The 14,904-nt window shown below is 39.3% G+C and overlaps 1 protein-coding gene across 1 annotated transcript; it reads right to left on the minus strand.

Moving 5' to 3' along the window:
• Positions 1 to 1,645: 1,645 nt before the first annotated feature.
• On the minus strand, positions 1,646 to 2,128 carry LOC138887419 (uncharacterized). The gene is made up of 2 exons (XM_070169171.1): positions 1,900 to 2,128; positions 1,646 to 1,782 (listed from the first exon to the last, which is right to left on the minus strand). The coding sequence occupies exons 1-2, from the start codon at positions 2,126 to 2,128 to the stop codon at positions 1,646 to 1,648; spliced, it is 366 nt and encodes a 121-aa protein (XP_070025272.1).
• Between the last annotated feature and the right edge of the window lie 12,776 nt (positions 2,129 to 14,904).

Genomic DNA, 14,904 nt, shown 5'->3' on the forward strand with positions numbered 1-14,904 from the left:
CAATTCAACATTAAGATCAGTGAATTTGAAGACTGAAACTTAAAGACCGAAGGACTTGAAGACTTCAACTTGGAGACTTGGAGGGCTTAAATATTTCAGCTTCTCTTTTGCCTTACATTGTCCGACTTTTATCTTAGTCGCATAATTTTCAGCTTTACTTGCTTGTAACAAAAGATTCATATCTTGTTGTGGGACAGTCCAAATAATGAATCGTTTAATTTTTTGAAAATTAGACTTCAATATCTAAAATACATCCAAAACATAGAATCAGACACCTTCAGAATTGCCCCGGATAATATTTTGAATCCACCTTTAGATTTCACCACTTTGGAAATTTCAGATTTGCGCAGTCTCACCAAAAAAGCCATATCTTGGTGTAAAGAATCGAAATTGCAAACCGTTTGATTTTTTGAATACTAGACTTCAAAATATAGAACATATCCAAAATTCTCAATCAAACAAGTTCAGAATCATCCCAGATAATATTTTGAAATCAACTTTATATTGCACCACGCTATCAATTCCAGATTTGTACAGTCTCACCAAAAAATTTATATCTCGATGTAGAAATATCGAAATTGCAAACCGTTTGATTTCGAGAAAACTAGACTTCATGACCTAGAACATATCCAAAATTCTCAATCAAACAACTTTAGAATCGTTTCAGATAATATTTTGAATTCAACTTTATATTGCACCACGCTATCAATTCCAGATTTGCGCAGTCTCACCAAAAAACGCATATCTCGGTGTAGAAATATCAATATTTCAAACCGTTTGATTTCAAGAAAACTAGACTTCATGACCTAGAACATATCCAAAATTCTCAATCAAACAACTTCAGAATCATCCCAGATAATATCTTGAAATCAACTTTATATTGCACCACGCTATCAAGTCCATATTTTGCAGTCTCCCCCCAAAAAAAATCATATATTGGTATAGAAGCCTCAAGATCGGAAGATGTCTTACTTGCCATCAATCAAAATTTAAGAGTTATATTCTCACAAATATCTTGGGTTCAAGTCTCACCGAATTTGAAACGTTGTGCCAAGCAATCTTTTCCTTATACTTGTGTTTCCTTTTGACGTCTCTCTTCTCTTCCTCTTTTTTTTTTAAGGCAGAGGGCGGACTTGGAGACCAACAAACTTGAAGGTTTGGAGAACCTGAAGACATAAGAATCCCTGGACTCAATGCAAAATACATGACATCCTCCTAAAATCGGCCCATTGAAGATATCAATTTACCATGGAGGGTTTCCCCCTTTAAATCAAATGAGATCAAAGTTCAACAGGAGGATGACATTTCGGCTTGATCTTACATTCCTTCATACTTCATTCAAACAACAATTAGGGCAATATGTATCTTTGAACTTATGCGACTGAACTTAGAATGAAACTCTTAAGATGCCTACGTACCTCGCGAAGAGGATCAATTCATATCGTAGTTCAGACTGGGTAATTTTTTTTATGTCCTAACTTTTGCCTAGGTCGCCTCATTCAAAGTTTTCAACCTAGCGGACTCTTTTGTTTTACGTCCTAATTTTTGCCTAGGCCGCATCTTTCGAGATTTTCAACCTAGCGGACTTTTTTTTATATAGGGCCGTACACAGTTTAGACTCATGCGGGCCAGGAGCGTTGCAACTTCAAGGATAATACTTCTTCAAAAACTTGGCATTGATAGGGCTGATTCTCATACCATCTGCATCAACCAGCTTGTAAGCCCCACTTGAGTAAGCTTCTTGTACGACATATGGCCCATCCCATTTTGAAGTGAACTTCCCTACATGTTTATGGAAAGTAATTATGGGTCTTCGTACGACAAGGACTTGATCTCCTACTTAAAAGAATCTCGGGCGAACTCTTTTATTGAAGGCGCGAGATAATCGAGCTTGATAACATTCAAGACTTTGTTTAGCTTCCAATCTCTTTTCATAAAGAGCTTCTAACTCTACTAATCGAAGTCGAGCATTTTCTTCATCAGTGATCCCTTCTTGAATAGCCAGTTGTAACGAATGTATTTGACGCTCAAGTGGCAAGACGGCTTCGACACCATTAATGAGTGAATAAGGAGTCACATGTGTTGGCGTGCGGTGAGTCGTCCTATATGCCCATAGAGCATCTTCCATGCGGTCATTCCAATCTCGTTTGGATTTGGAGATGACTTTATTTAACAAGTTGCATAGAGTCTTGTTGAATGCCTCAGCTAGACCATTGGCGGCAGCATTGTACATCGAAGAGTTACGTTGCTTGAAGCCAAAGAGATCACAAATCTTGTTCATCAACCTATTATCTAATGTATTTCCATTATCCATTATTATGTAACGAGGAATGCCAACGCGATAAATAATGTTACTCGGATGAAACTTGCAACATTTTCTTTCTTTACTTCCTTAAGAGCAACAACTTCAGCTCATTTTGAGAAGTAGTTAGTTGCAGCCAAGATATATAGGTGCCCACCAGAGGACTTTGGCAGTGGTCCAACAACATCCAATCCCCAAGCGTCAAATGGCCAGGATGCAACAGTCGGGTGCAACACTTCAAGAGGTTGATGAATAAAATTCGCATGGATTTGACAAGCCTTGCATCTTCGAGCGTAGTCCAAGCAATCTTTTACCATTGTTGGCCAATAATATCCCATCCTTTTTATATGGAAGTGGAGCTTTGGTCCAGACTGGTGTGACCCACATACCCTAGAATGTTCCTCTTGCAAAGCTTGGAGAGCTTCTTCTTCTCCTAGGCATCGCAAGAGTACTCCCTCGAATGACCTTCTGTATAGAGTATCTTTGTAGTAAAGGAAGCGAAGTGCACGACGACGGATTTCAGTCATTCTCCTCGAATTTTTTGGAAGTATCCCATAGCATAAGTAGTCGATAATGGGTTGTCGCCACTCTTCTTTGTCAACTTCAAAAATAGCAACAAGATGCTTGAGTTCGTTTTCTTCACCTTCAGCCTTATTTGGCGGCGATATTACCCATTTTTAACAGACGATAACTTACGCTTGGTCAGGCAGGGCTAATGATGAAGCTAGAGCAGCTAAAACATCATCCTTCTTATTTTCTTTCCTTGGCACATTCTGAATAGTCACATCATCAAGCCACCCCATCAACCTTTTAGCATAATCATGTTATGGCCGTAGTTCAGGCTTCTTAACCTCGTAACTACCCAAAAGCTGATTGACCACTAACTGGGAGTCACCAAAGACTTGCAATTGCAATTGCTTCATATCAACGGCCATTTCAAGCCCAAGTATTAATGCTTGATATTCAGCAACATTGTTGAAACAGAGTTGTGTCAAGGTGAAAGAGTAGGGCAAGACTTCACCTTGAGGAGTGACAAATACTACGCCAGCCCCGGCTCCCCCACGATGCGCAGCACCATCAAAGTACATCTTCCATGGAGGTTAACTTCAATGACCGTTGCATCCTCATCAGGTAGTTCATCAGTTAGCTCCCAGTCATCAGGTATCGGATGATCTGCCAAGAAGTCTGCCAATGCTTGTCCTTTTACAACCTTTTGAGGGATGTACAAAATCTCGAATTGTTGAAATTGAAGGTACCATCTCGCTAGTTGATCACTAAGAACAGGTTTTGACATCACAAACTTGATGGGATTTGCTTTAGAAACAAGACGGACAACATGAGCTTGAAAGTAGTGCTTCAACTTTTGAATTGACAAGACTAGCGCCAAACACAACTTTTCAATTGGAGAATAGTTCAACTCGCTAGGTGTCATCATCCTGCTCAAGTAGTAAAGAGAGTTTTCTTTCCCCTCACTATTTTCTTCAGCCAACAGTGCTCCAACAGACCTTTCCTGTGCCACAATATATAGTATCAATGGCTTTCCAGGTATAGGAGCTGCTAAAACTGGAGGCTTCATCAAGTAGATTTTGATACTTTCGAAGGCATTGCTACAAGCTTGGTCCCACGTGAAAGGAACGCCTTTCTTCATGAGGTGACTAAATGGTTGGCACCTCCTAGTCAGGTTTGATATGAATCTTCTAAGGTATGCTAGCTTTCCTTGCAGACTTTTCAATTCATGGATATCTCGAGGCTCAAGCATTTTCAAAATGGCATCCACTTTGTCTTGATCAATTTCGATCCCTCGATGTCGGACAATGAAACCAAGGAACTTTCCAGAAGTAACTCCAAAGGCACATTTCAATGGATTCATCCTAAGTTGGTACCTTTAGAGCAATTCAAATACCATTCTCAAGTCTTTCATGTGGTCACCCTTCTCTCTTGATTTCACCACCAAGTCTTCAATGTAGCATTCTACATTCTTGTGGAGAAGATCGTTGAAAATATTCTGCATAGCCATTTGGTAAGTAGCACCAGCGTTCTTCAAGACAAAAGTCATTACCATGTAGCAATAAATACCCTTTAGGGTATGGAATGCAGTAAGCTTTTCATCTTTTAGTGCCATGCATATTTGGTTATAGCCCAACGAACCGTCCATAAATAACATTACCTCATACCCAGTAGTAACATTGATTATCAGTTCTGGAATGGGAAGTGGGAACCCATCTTTCGGACACGCATTGTTAAGATCCCTAAAGTTAATGCACACTCGAACCTGGCCATTTTTCTTCCTTACAGGGACAATACTTGAAACCCATGTTGGGTATTTAACTTCACGAATAAAGTCAGCTTTGATGAGTTTGTTAACTTTTGTTTCAATCAAGGGAACCAAGTCCGACCTAAAATGCCTTTGAGCTTGTTTAACAGGACGAGCACCATTTTTGACTGCAAGGTGATGGACTACTACGTTCGGGTCCAAGTCAGGCATCTCTTTGTAACTCCAAGCAAAGACATGCCTGAACTCTTTAACTCAATATAAGTGTTCTCTTCATCAGCTTCAAGTAAAGCACTTAGGTAGGTGGGTCTTGGTTCTTCATCAGTGCCAAGGTTAACTTCTTTTAAGGCATCAACTGTCGCCTTTGCTCCTTCTTCAAGTTTAGGTGGAGCATCTTTCGCATCTTTATCTTCTTAAGGGTCCCCATCATTGAAGGATATGTGATAAAACATCCTCTAATTCCGAATTATCTTCCATCGAAGATGGAATGCCATTCTCTACTTGTACAGTAACATGATACGAAGAACCCACACTTTTTTTCTCTTCATCACATTTCTTAGTATAGACCACAATATATGGCTTTACCTTCAGTACTTCTTTACATGAAACCACAAGTTTTGTTTGTCGCCTCATTCTAGAAGGAACCAAACTTTGGAAATCCTTAAAGATATCCTGGATTTTGGGTGAAGCGAGTGTTTTTATGCTTTGAAAATTTCTCCGGAACTTGTTTCCCTTCTATAGTGGACCCAATCTTTCAAACACGGAGGTCCTCACAGGTGATCTTCCAAGTCGATCAAAGACAGAAGGCTTGTTAGAAGCGACTGATTCATCTTCTACAGTGATATAATTGTTGCTCGCCCTTCTTATTGAGATGCACACTGGTGACGGTTGCTTGTATCCCAAACCTTCACGTGGTTTCCTCGTTGCAACTTCCGATGGGAGCTTCCCTAACTTTGATGGCTCATTGGGATTGTATCCATCTTTTGCAAATAGCTTGTAAATGTTAGGGTCAAAACCTTCATCTATTTGCTTTGTAGGGAGTTCCACATTTTGCAAACGATTTTGGGCTACAAACCCTGCAAGCGGCATTGAGGACGACTTTACTGCCACAATTCGTTTGACAGGAAGAGTTAACTCCTTTAGCATGTTAGCTTGGCGATTAGATGATTCACCTTCATCTTTCTTCCTTTTAGGGACATATTGGAGCGCCGGACTTACTTTCTTGCCATAAGACGTAATATTCCCTTTATAAGATTTATTCGTGTTGGATTGTACCTCCTTACTAACAGCTTCGACTTCACTAGTAGTCACCTCTTCTCTTTTAGTTGAGTGCTCTTTATTCTTGCTTTTCATTCCATCATCAGCTTTCATCTCCTTCACAATGCGGTTCTTCAAGTAGAACTTTGCATCGGCGAAGTGTGACTCAACCTCGGTGAATGGCTCATCATCAACAACTACCGTCTTCTCGACTTTACCCTCGTAGTATTTTAAACATTGATGGTTGGTAGATGGAACTACTTTATTCTCATGTATCCAAGGCCTCCCAAGCAAAACATTGTATGAAGTCTTCGTGTCGATCACATGCAATCATGCACTTGATTGCATATCTTTAATAGTGATTCCCAGCCTGATCACGCCTATGGCTCTTTTCCCCCCTTGGTTGAATCCTTGGATCATCACACGACTTTCTGAGAGTTCGTTCATGGGAATACCAAGTTCTTTCACAGTGTGGATTGGCAAAATGTTCACTAAGGATCCTCCATCAACCAAAATCCGATTTACCCTTTCATCGCGCATATAGCCAACCAGGTACAATGGGCGGTTATGAGGAGTGTCACCTAGCAAAAGATCATCATTTGTGAACGTGACCGTTTCCTCACAAGAATTAACCTCTTGAGGAGTGGACTTGATGGGCTTTTCCGAAGATGGTACCAACGGTAGGTCATCACTCTTTACTTCCCCTTTGTCAGCATGGCAACAAGAGGCATCAATGCCCTCATGGGAAATCTTCGTGCGGAACCAACTTGGTAAAAACTCCTCCAAGGTCACTGGATTTTGCGGCTTTTGAGAATGGTGCATCTCCACTTTTGCTTTCTTCAAATGCCTAACTGGATTCTTTTTCGTTGGTTTTTTTACCATCATCTTCCTTGTTGGTTGTTCTATTGATTCTTTTCGTGGGCTTCTTTTGTGGTGCCTACGACGAGTCACCAATGTCCAACCTTCATCATCATCAGGTTGATTGACTTCAGCTTTGTCTCTCTCAAGTAATTCTTCATCTTTACTTTCTTTAAAACCACATAATTCATCCGGGCTGAATGAGCCAAAGGTGATAGAGACTTGGTTTGCTTGCTTTCTCATCTTCAAGCACGATCTTCTTTTTGCGAGCCAAGTCCATGACTTTATCCTTGAAGACAAAGCACTTCTCTAGAGGGTGGCTTACAAGTCGGTGATATTTGCAGTAGTTTGGGTCATTTGTTTTCCCAGCTTTATTTGGTTGTTTCATCTCCGGAATTTCAATGAGATTTAACTCGAGGAGTTCTTCGAAAATGGCTGGCACATCAGAATCCAGGAATGGGTATTCTTTCTCCTGCATTTCTTTTAGATTCAACTTTCCACTTGGCTTGTCTTGACAAGAAGTGGATTTCATACTCCGCTTCTTGCTTACCTTCGTCGTGAACTTTATAGGTGACATATGGACATTCATAGCTTCTTTGCTTTCAGACTTGGGTATGAACTTGCCCCACTTCATGACTTCTTGCTTGTCATTCGCTTTGCGAGGTTCATAGATGGGCAGCCTTTCATTTCCAGCGGAGGCCATGCTCAATTCCATGTCATGGGCACGAGTTGCAAGTTCTTCACATGTGTCAGGCTTGATACCCTGCAAGATGTAGCACAATACCCAATGCATGTCTTGGATGCACATCTCTATGCTTGAAGCTTCACTAAGCTTGTCTTTGCAGTTGAGGCTTGCATTCCTCCAACGATTGATAAAGTCGATAACTGGTTCCCCCTTTCGTTGACGAGTATTTGTAAGCTCTATCATACTCACAGTGCGTCTTGTGCTATAAAAGCAATTGAGGAATTCTTGTTGTAGTTGATCCCAGCTATCAACAGATCCAGCCTCAAGGTATGTGTACCAATCAAAAGCATTTACTTTTAATGAGCGGACAAACTGCTTGACGAGGTAATCTCCATAAGTCACAGCATTGTTGCATGTCTCAACAAAGTGCGCCACATGTTGCTTTGGGTTACCTTTACCATCAAACTGTTGAAACTTTGGAGGTTGATAGCCAGCAGGCATCTTTAACATATCGACCCTTGCAGCGTACGACTTTGCATATGTAAGGGAGGATTTGGCAGCAACTTCATATTTGTTCTTAATGGTTCCTTCAATGAACTCCTTCAATTGATCGATTGGAATCATCCCTTCAGATGAGACAGGGATAGCCTTAGTGGATGTTGCTTGTCTCAGGGGAGAGTCACTCTCTAGAACCTCTGGGAGCTTGTCGGGTGCATGGGTGGATTCTTCTTCCATCAAGATTCCCACCCTGTCTGTTAGCTTGTCAATTCTAGCCTCTTAATTTTGCATGCATTTGGTCAAGCCAGCGATTGCTTCCATCAATTTTGCCAACTGCTCCTCCATAGATGAAGTGTTTGTCACCATGGCTTACATGATTGTCGTGGACGATGGAGAGTAGCATGGATTTTCACACAGATTTATCCTTGATTGGCTCATGCTATGCGGTGTAAGTGGGGAAGATCCATCACTTGAAGCATCATTATCTTCCTTCACAGCAGAGTGCTTGGATCCGGAGAGGTCAAGCAGAGCAAGAGTTTTCTTGATCTTTTCAGCAACATCGCTTCCTCCTTCAGATGCGTTTGTGGAAGATCTTGCTCCTTTTGAGGATAAAGATCCGTAAACAGGGGTTGATGCGAACGGCACTTGGGGTGCTTGTTGTCCTAAAGAGCTTGCTTTGCTCCTTGTAACTGGTCCGAAGCTTCCAAAGGTAACATCAAGGATGCTTTCCACATCAGCATAGAACCTGGAGTTAGCAGCCTTGGTGGATGTTGATCTGGAGTTGATTTTCTTCGAAGCCATTTCAATGTTCTTGAACTTTGGTGATTGAAAAGTTGAGATGAGAGGTAGAGATTGTCCGACTGGGCGTGCCAGAATTTGTAGACAATAAATTTGCGTCGAGAAAATAAAATCGAGACCGAAAATATCGCAATAATCGTAGTATTTTATTTCGAATATTTGAGTGTACAATCTCTATGATTCCTCTGATTCTACTTTTCTAGTATAAATTTGAGGGCCTTTGAGATTGATCTTGAATTTGAATTTGATTTAACCGTCGCGAACACTTTGATTGTTGCCACGAATTGTATCACGAACAAGTAGCCTTGATCTTGAACGCCTTGTATTTGATTTGACTTCGTTCTTGATCTAGAATACTTGAATTGTTCTTCGTTCTTGAGCTTGAATACTTGATTTGTTCTTCGTTCTTGAACTTGAACTTGGTTGTTTGAAGTCTGAAACTTGTAGAGAAATTTGCAGCGTTTGATCCACGAGCTCTTTCTTGCTTCTTGTTATAACTTTTGGTGTCGTTTTTGAGTTATGAAGACCCCTATTTATAGTTGTGGAAAGGAGGAGTTGTGATAAGAACAAACTCTTTCCTACCAATCAAATTGAAGTGTGACATGGCCGCATTTGATTGGCCAGAACATGTCACTTGCACACGTGGTACGATTTCATTGGCCTTTCAGTGTGACTGGGCATGCCTTGTCATTTTGACACGTGGCATGATCCTATTGGTTCTTCCGCTTGACTTGGCACGCCACGTCATTTGACACGTGGCACCAAACTGGGCCTCTAGGAAGATTATATCTTGGGCTTGATGAAGTGGGCTCATCACTTTAGCCAAATTAAATGGGCTAGCCCAATGGATTAAGACTTATTTATTTAACCCATATGTATTGGACTTATATAATTAATTCATTTATATATTAGCCCATAATATTTATTTGGTCTAATATATCTTGAATTTAAAATATGGTCCAAATTATTTTATGAATTTAATTTTAAGTAAAATTTATATGCCTACAGAAGCTTTGACGGGTCCTTGACCCAACTCACAAATAAACGTGTGAGTTATGAACTTTAAGGAAGCTTTTGGATGAAGACGCACAACACGAGAGAAATTCTTAAGGAGAGTATAATTATTTCACGGCTAATCATGAAGCCCCCCAACTCTCTACAATGTCAAGTCTATCATTCTATACAAGTCTAGTCTCAAGTTGTAATGTGAAATAAAGGAATTAAACGAGCAAAGATAACCTCTATAGTACAAGTATAGCATGGTGTGAACCTAAGTCTACCCAGACAATAACATGAATCTAACTATGTACGGACTCTCGTCACCTCATGTGTACGTAGCCCCCGCAACAAGTAACACATATCAAATACATCACCTAGGGTAGTTTCCACCACACAGAGTTAGACAGGATACTTACCTCGCTCCGAAGTTTCATAACCGACTCCAACACTGCTCTAACATCTGAAACCGGTGCCCGTCACTCCAAAACAAATCAATCAATGTGCAAATTCATAAATATATACTCTAATACTCATTATAAATTAAATTATAACAATTTTCAACTCCGCTCGAAAAATCGATAAAGCTAACCCTCGGGCCCACGTGCCCGGATTCCGAAATTTTTTTAAGATAATCTTCACCAACACTACGAACTCAATTATATAATTTATTCACATTTTCATGTCCAATTTCGTGGTCAAAATCCAAAACTACCAATTTCTAGATTTTTCTTCAAAACCCCAAATTTCTACAAAATCTCATGTTTTAATCCCATATAAACTATGTATTTAACTTGTAATAGGTGGGAATCACTTACCTTGTATTGCTTGATGAAAATCTCCCCCTGAAGCTCTCTAAAATTGCCCAAACCAAGAGAGAAAATGAGTAAATTGGGCAAAAATCCCGACTTAAAACAATCTGCCCAAACCCGTCCTTCTTCGTGATCGCGAGAATACCTTTGCGATCACGAAAGCTAAAACTCTGCCTTCTCATTTTTCCGCTACGCGTTCGCGACCCTAGGGCCGCATTCGCGAAACCTTGCGACCACTCCCCTTCGCGTTCGTATGCCACGAGCAGCGTTTGTGAAGGCCTAACGTCTGGCAGTCCCCAGCTCCCCTTTCTCTTCGGGTTCGCGTAGGCTTCCCAACCTTCTGCCTCGTGTTCGCATCTTCTGCATCGCGTTCGCGATGGCCAATACCCAGCAGCCCCAAAATTCCTCTTCGTGAACGCATGAGATCCTTCGCGTTCGCGAAGGAGGACACCAGACACCACCACAGCAGTGGCCAAAATAAGGAGAATCGATCCGAAATCAGCCCCAAAACTCACCCGAGGCCCCCGGGATCCCGTCCAATCACACCGACCAGTTCCATAACATAATACGGACCGGCTCGAGGCCTCAAATTACATCGAACAATATCCAGATTCATGAATCGCGCCTCGAATCAAACTTATAATTTTCCAAAATTTCAAATTCTATATCTTGTGCCGAAACATATCGAATTAATCCGAAATGACTTCAAATTTTGTATACAATTCCCAAATGACATTACGGACCTATTTCAACTTCCGAAATCGAGATCAGACCCCAATATCAAAAAGTCCACTCTCGGTCAAACTTTCCAAAAACCTTCAAATTTCCATTTTTTGCCAAATGACCCCGAAATGACCTGCGGATCTCCAAATCCACATCCGGACGCGCTCTTAAGACCAGAATCACCATACGAAGCTATCCCTAGGCTCGAAATCCCAAACGGACATCGATAATACCAAAATTCACTTCAACCCAAACTTATAAAATTCATCCAAAATGCCAGCTTTTCATAATAGGCACCGAAATGCTCCCGGGTCATCCAAAACCCGATCCGGACATATGCCCAAGTCCGAAATTATCATACGAACCTATTGGAACCTTCAAATCCTGATTTCGATGTCATTTACTCAAAAGTCAAACCTTAGTCAATTCTTTCAACTTAAAGTTTTCAAAATTAGAGATTTCTTTCCAAATCAACTCCGAACTTCCCGAGAATCCAATTCCAACCATATGTACAAATCATAATACAGTAAGTGGAGCTACTCAAGGTTTCAAACCGCCGAATGACGCGCTAGATCTCAAAACGACTGGTCGGATCGTTACATCGGGGCTTGACACCAAACATCCACACAAGTCTAAAAATATCATACGAACTCGCTCGCTCAATCAAAACGCCAAAATAACATCTAGAACCACGAATTGGACATCAATACGCATGAAAATCACAATGAACATCAAGAACTTCTAAAAACACAACCATGCGTCCGATTCCTATCAAACCAACTTGGAATGACACCCAATCTTGCAGACAAGTCACAAATGACAAAACGGACCTATTCCAAGTCCCGAACCATAATTCGGACCCGATATACATAAAACTAAACCATGGTCGAACTTAGGAAAGTTCTAAACCTTCAAATTTCCAACTTTAGCTAATTATGGCCAAAACCTTCTAGGAGCTTCCAAATACAAATTCAGGCATATGCCCAAGTCCAAAATCACTATCCGGACCTAACGGCAACCGTCAAAACTCCGATCCGAGATCAAATGCGCAAAAGTCAAACTTGGTCAACTCTCTAACTTTAAACTTCTAAAATGAGAATCATTGTTTCCAATCAATCCCGATCCACTTGAAAATCAAAACTAACAATACACGCAAGTCGTAATATACCATATGAAACTATTCGTGACCTCAAACCACCGAACGAAGTGCAATTGCTCAAAACGACCGGTCGTGTCGCTACATTTCCTTACAAACATATTTAAATGAATTAATAACTAAGTAGACAAAATAACGTGAAATCGAACCTCCGGTTTTATTGTACTTCAAAAAGGCAAATAAAGAATTGCATAAATAGAGACATAAAAATGAGTTTTCTTATACTTGTAACATTTTTGCAAACTTCTGATATGTGGATCACATTCAAGTCTGATTCAAATCGTCACACAGAATGAGTAAAGGGTCAAATGTTTTGGGGTTCATCATCATGCCGTTTGGAACATGCGGAGATGGGCTAGTATGATCATCTGCAACTTAGACTGCAAGAAATAGATAAAAAGGCAAGAAAATGACCTTCCATTTTGAACAACATATATAGCGGAATTCAAATCTTCCTTTTTAACAATTTCGCGTGTCAACAGAAAAAGAGACACTATACCTTTTCGTTTGCTGTTTGAAACCATATCTCCACTGGTTTGCAAGATAAGCTTTAACCCAGCTTTAACTCATCTCACGTTTCATCGTGTGAATAGAGCTTCACATGGTACAATATGGTGATACTTCTATTGGCAATTGTAATGGGGTGAATACATCTATGGGCTAGAATTTGAAGATGAAAATTTTGAAATGAAAGGGGACGTTATCTCTGGCTAATGCTGGGCCTAACACGATGGTTTAGAGTTTGGGGAAAAAACACCGTATACCCATCTATAGAAACTCTTTTCTCTATATGCCTAAATATAAAATTTACATAGGAAATCCTTACATAATTACAGCGTATATCCCATTTACTAATATACAGAATCCTAACTATCAATATTTAAGGGGATAATATCCCTTAAACGTAGCCATGATTACTAAACGTATATGTAGAGAATATTATTAAGAAGGAATTTTTACCTCCTATAGTAAATCTTTACACCTTATTTATTACAAATAAATACCTTTTTATAAAATTATATTCTATAGTTATAATACACTCTAAAATATTTTTCCCTCTCATACTTTCTATTCTCTCTCTCAATAACACCGGTATTGTATATAATTTTGTTAAACCCACGTTCTGTCTCCACTATCTCTCTCCCAACCCAGTATCTTCCCCACGAATACAACCTCCATTATCAACTGATTCATCTCCATTCTCTCTCTCAATTTTTAAAATTGTTTGCCCAAAAAAGTTGTGGTAAGTGTTAAACTTGTTAATTTTTTGTTGGCACATGTATTATTCTGTATATTTGTATTTTTTGTAGAAACAATCACCATTGTTATCCTTTTAAAGAAAACTCGGATTTTCTTCTCCAATGGCTGATTCAACTCCTTACAAGAGGGTTGTCCGAGGTATATCGACAAAAGCACCCAAATTCGAAGGGTCATCTTTCGATTTGCAAATCACTCAAGCGAAACATGTCTTTGCAGGTTCAATAACAAATACAGTTGCAGAAAAGAGAATAAAAATACACAATGATACATTGAAACAAGCCCAATTACATAAATTCGAAAGAATCAACACTTTCACTGTTTGTTTTTAGATGTATTCAGATATATTTTGATGTATTTAGATGACTTTCACTGTTGTACTTATGAATGTGTTATGTATTTCAAATACATGTATTCATCTATATTTTATAAAAAATAGTTATTACAGTGACTTTCACTATTTGTTTTTAGATGTATTTAGTTGTATTTAGATGTATTTACAAGGCTTTCACTGTTGTACTTATGAATATGTTATGTATTCCAAATACATGTATTCATCAAAAATGAATACATGTTTTGAAATCTACAGAACGATAGCAACAGAAAAAGGAGGGATTGAAAATCTAGAGATTGCTCTGTTTTGTGGTCTTTTTCGACTGGGAAATCTTTTCTTTAACGTGAAATACATATTCTGCGTGTTATAATTGAGTTAGTTGAGTTATTTTAGGAGTCTATCGCATTAATTGATTCACTTACCGTTTTAAACAGCTGAAACGACCATTTTTACGCAGTTTGCGTTATTGTATTCACAAATACAACTCGTGAATACAGTCGAATACAATCAAATAAAACTGTTGCTTAGCTAGACTCCCTTGTTTCACGCCAAGTTTTGCTACTGTATTCATGAATACGGTAGTTTAAATACATCGAATACACTCTATAACAACTGAAAATACAGTCATAGGAAGTAATTTAGTAAATGATAGCTATAACTAGCTAATAACTACTAAACAATAGTGGTTTGTGAAAATTTATCTATTAAGATTAACATCTTTCCTAATAAAAACATATTCCTCTTCTCCGCCATTTTTTTTCAGTGTACAAGTTTTATGTAATTCAATAAAACTTCATCAGTTGCAATGGAAGATATACCAATCATGATTCAATATGGCAGAGTATGGGATAGCGACAATTAATCGTACTCCATTCATTTTAAACTTGGACCAAAATTAAAGAACATAAGAGAAGATTATTCATTAAATAAAACTTTTTTATTATGGAACCTTAGTC

The sequence above is a fragment of the Nicotiana sylvestris genome, chromosome 3 (genome assembly GCF_000393655.2).
Source record: "Nicotiana sylvestris chromosome 3, ASM39365v2, whole genome shotgun sequence".
In the NCBI taxonomy this organism is placed as follows: domain Eukaryota; kingdom Viridiplantae; phylum Streptophyta; class Magnoliopsida; order Solanales; family Solanaceae; genus Nicotiana; species Nicotiana sylvestris.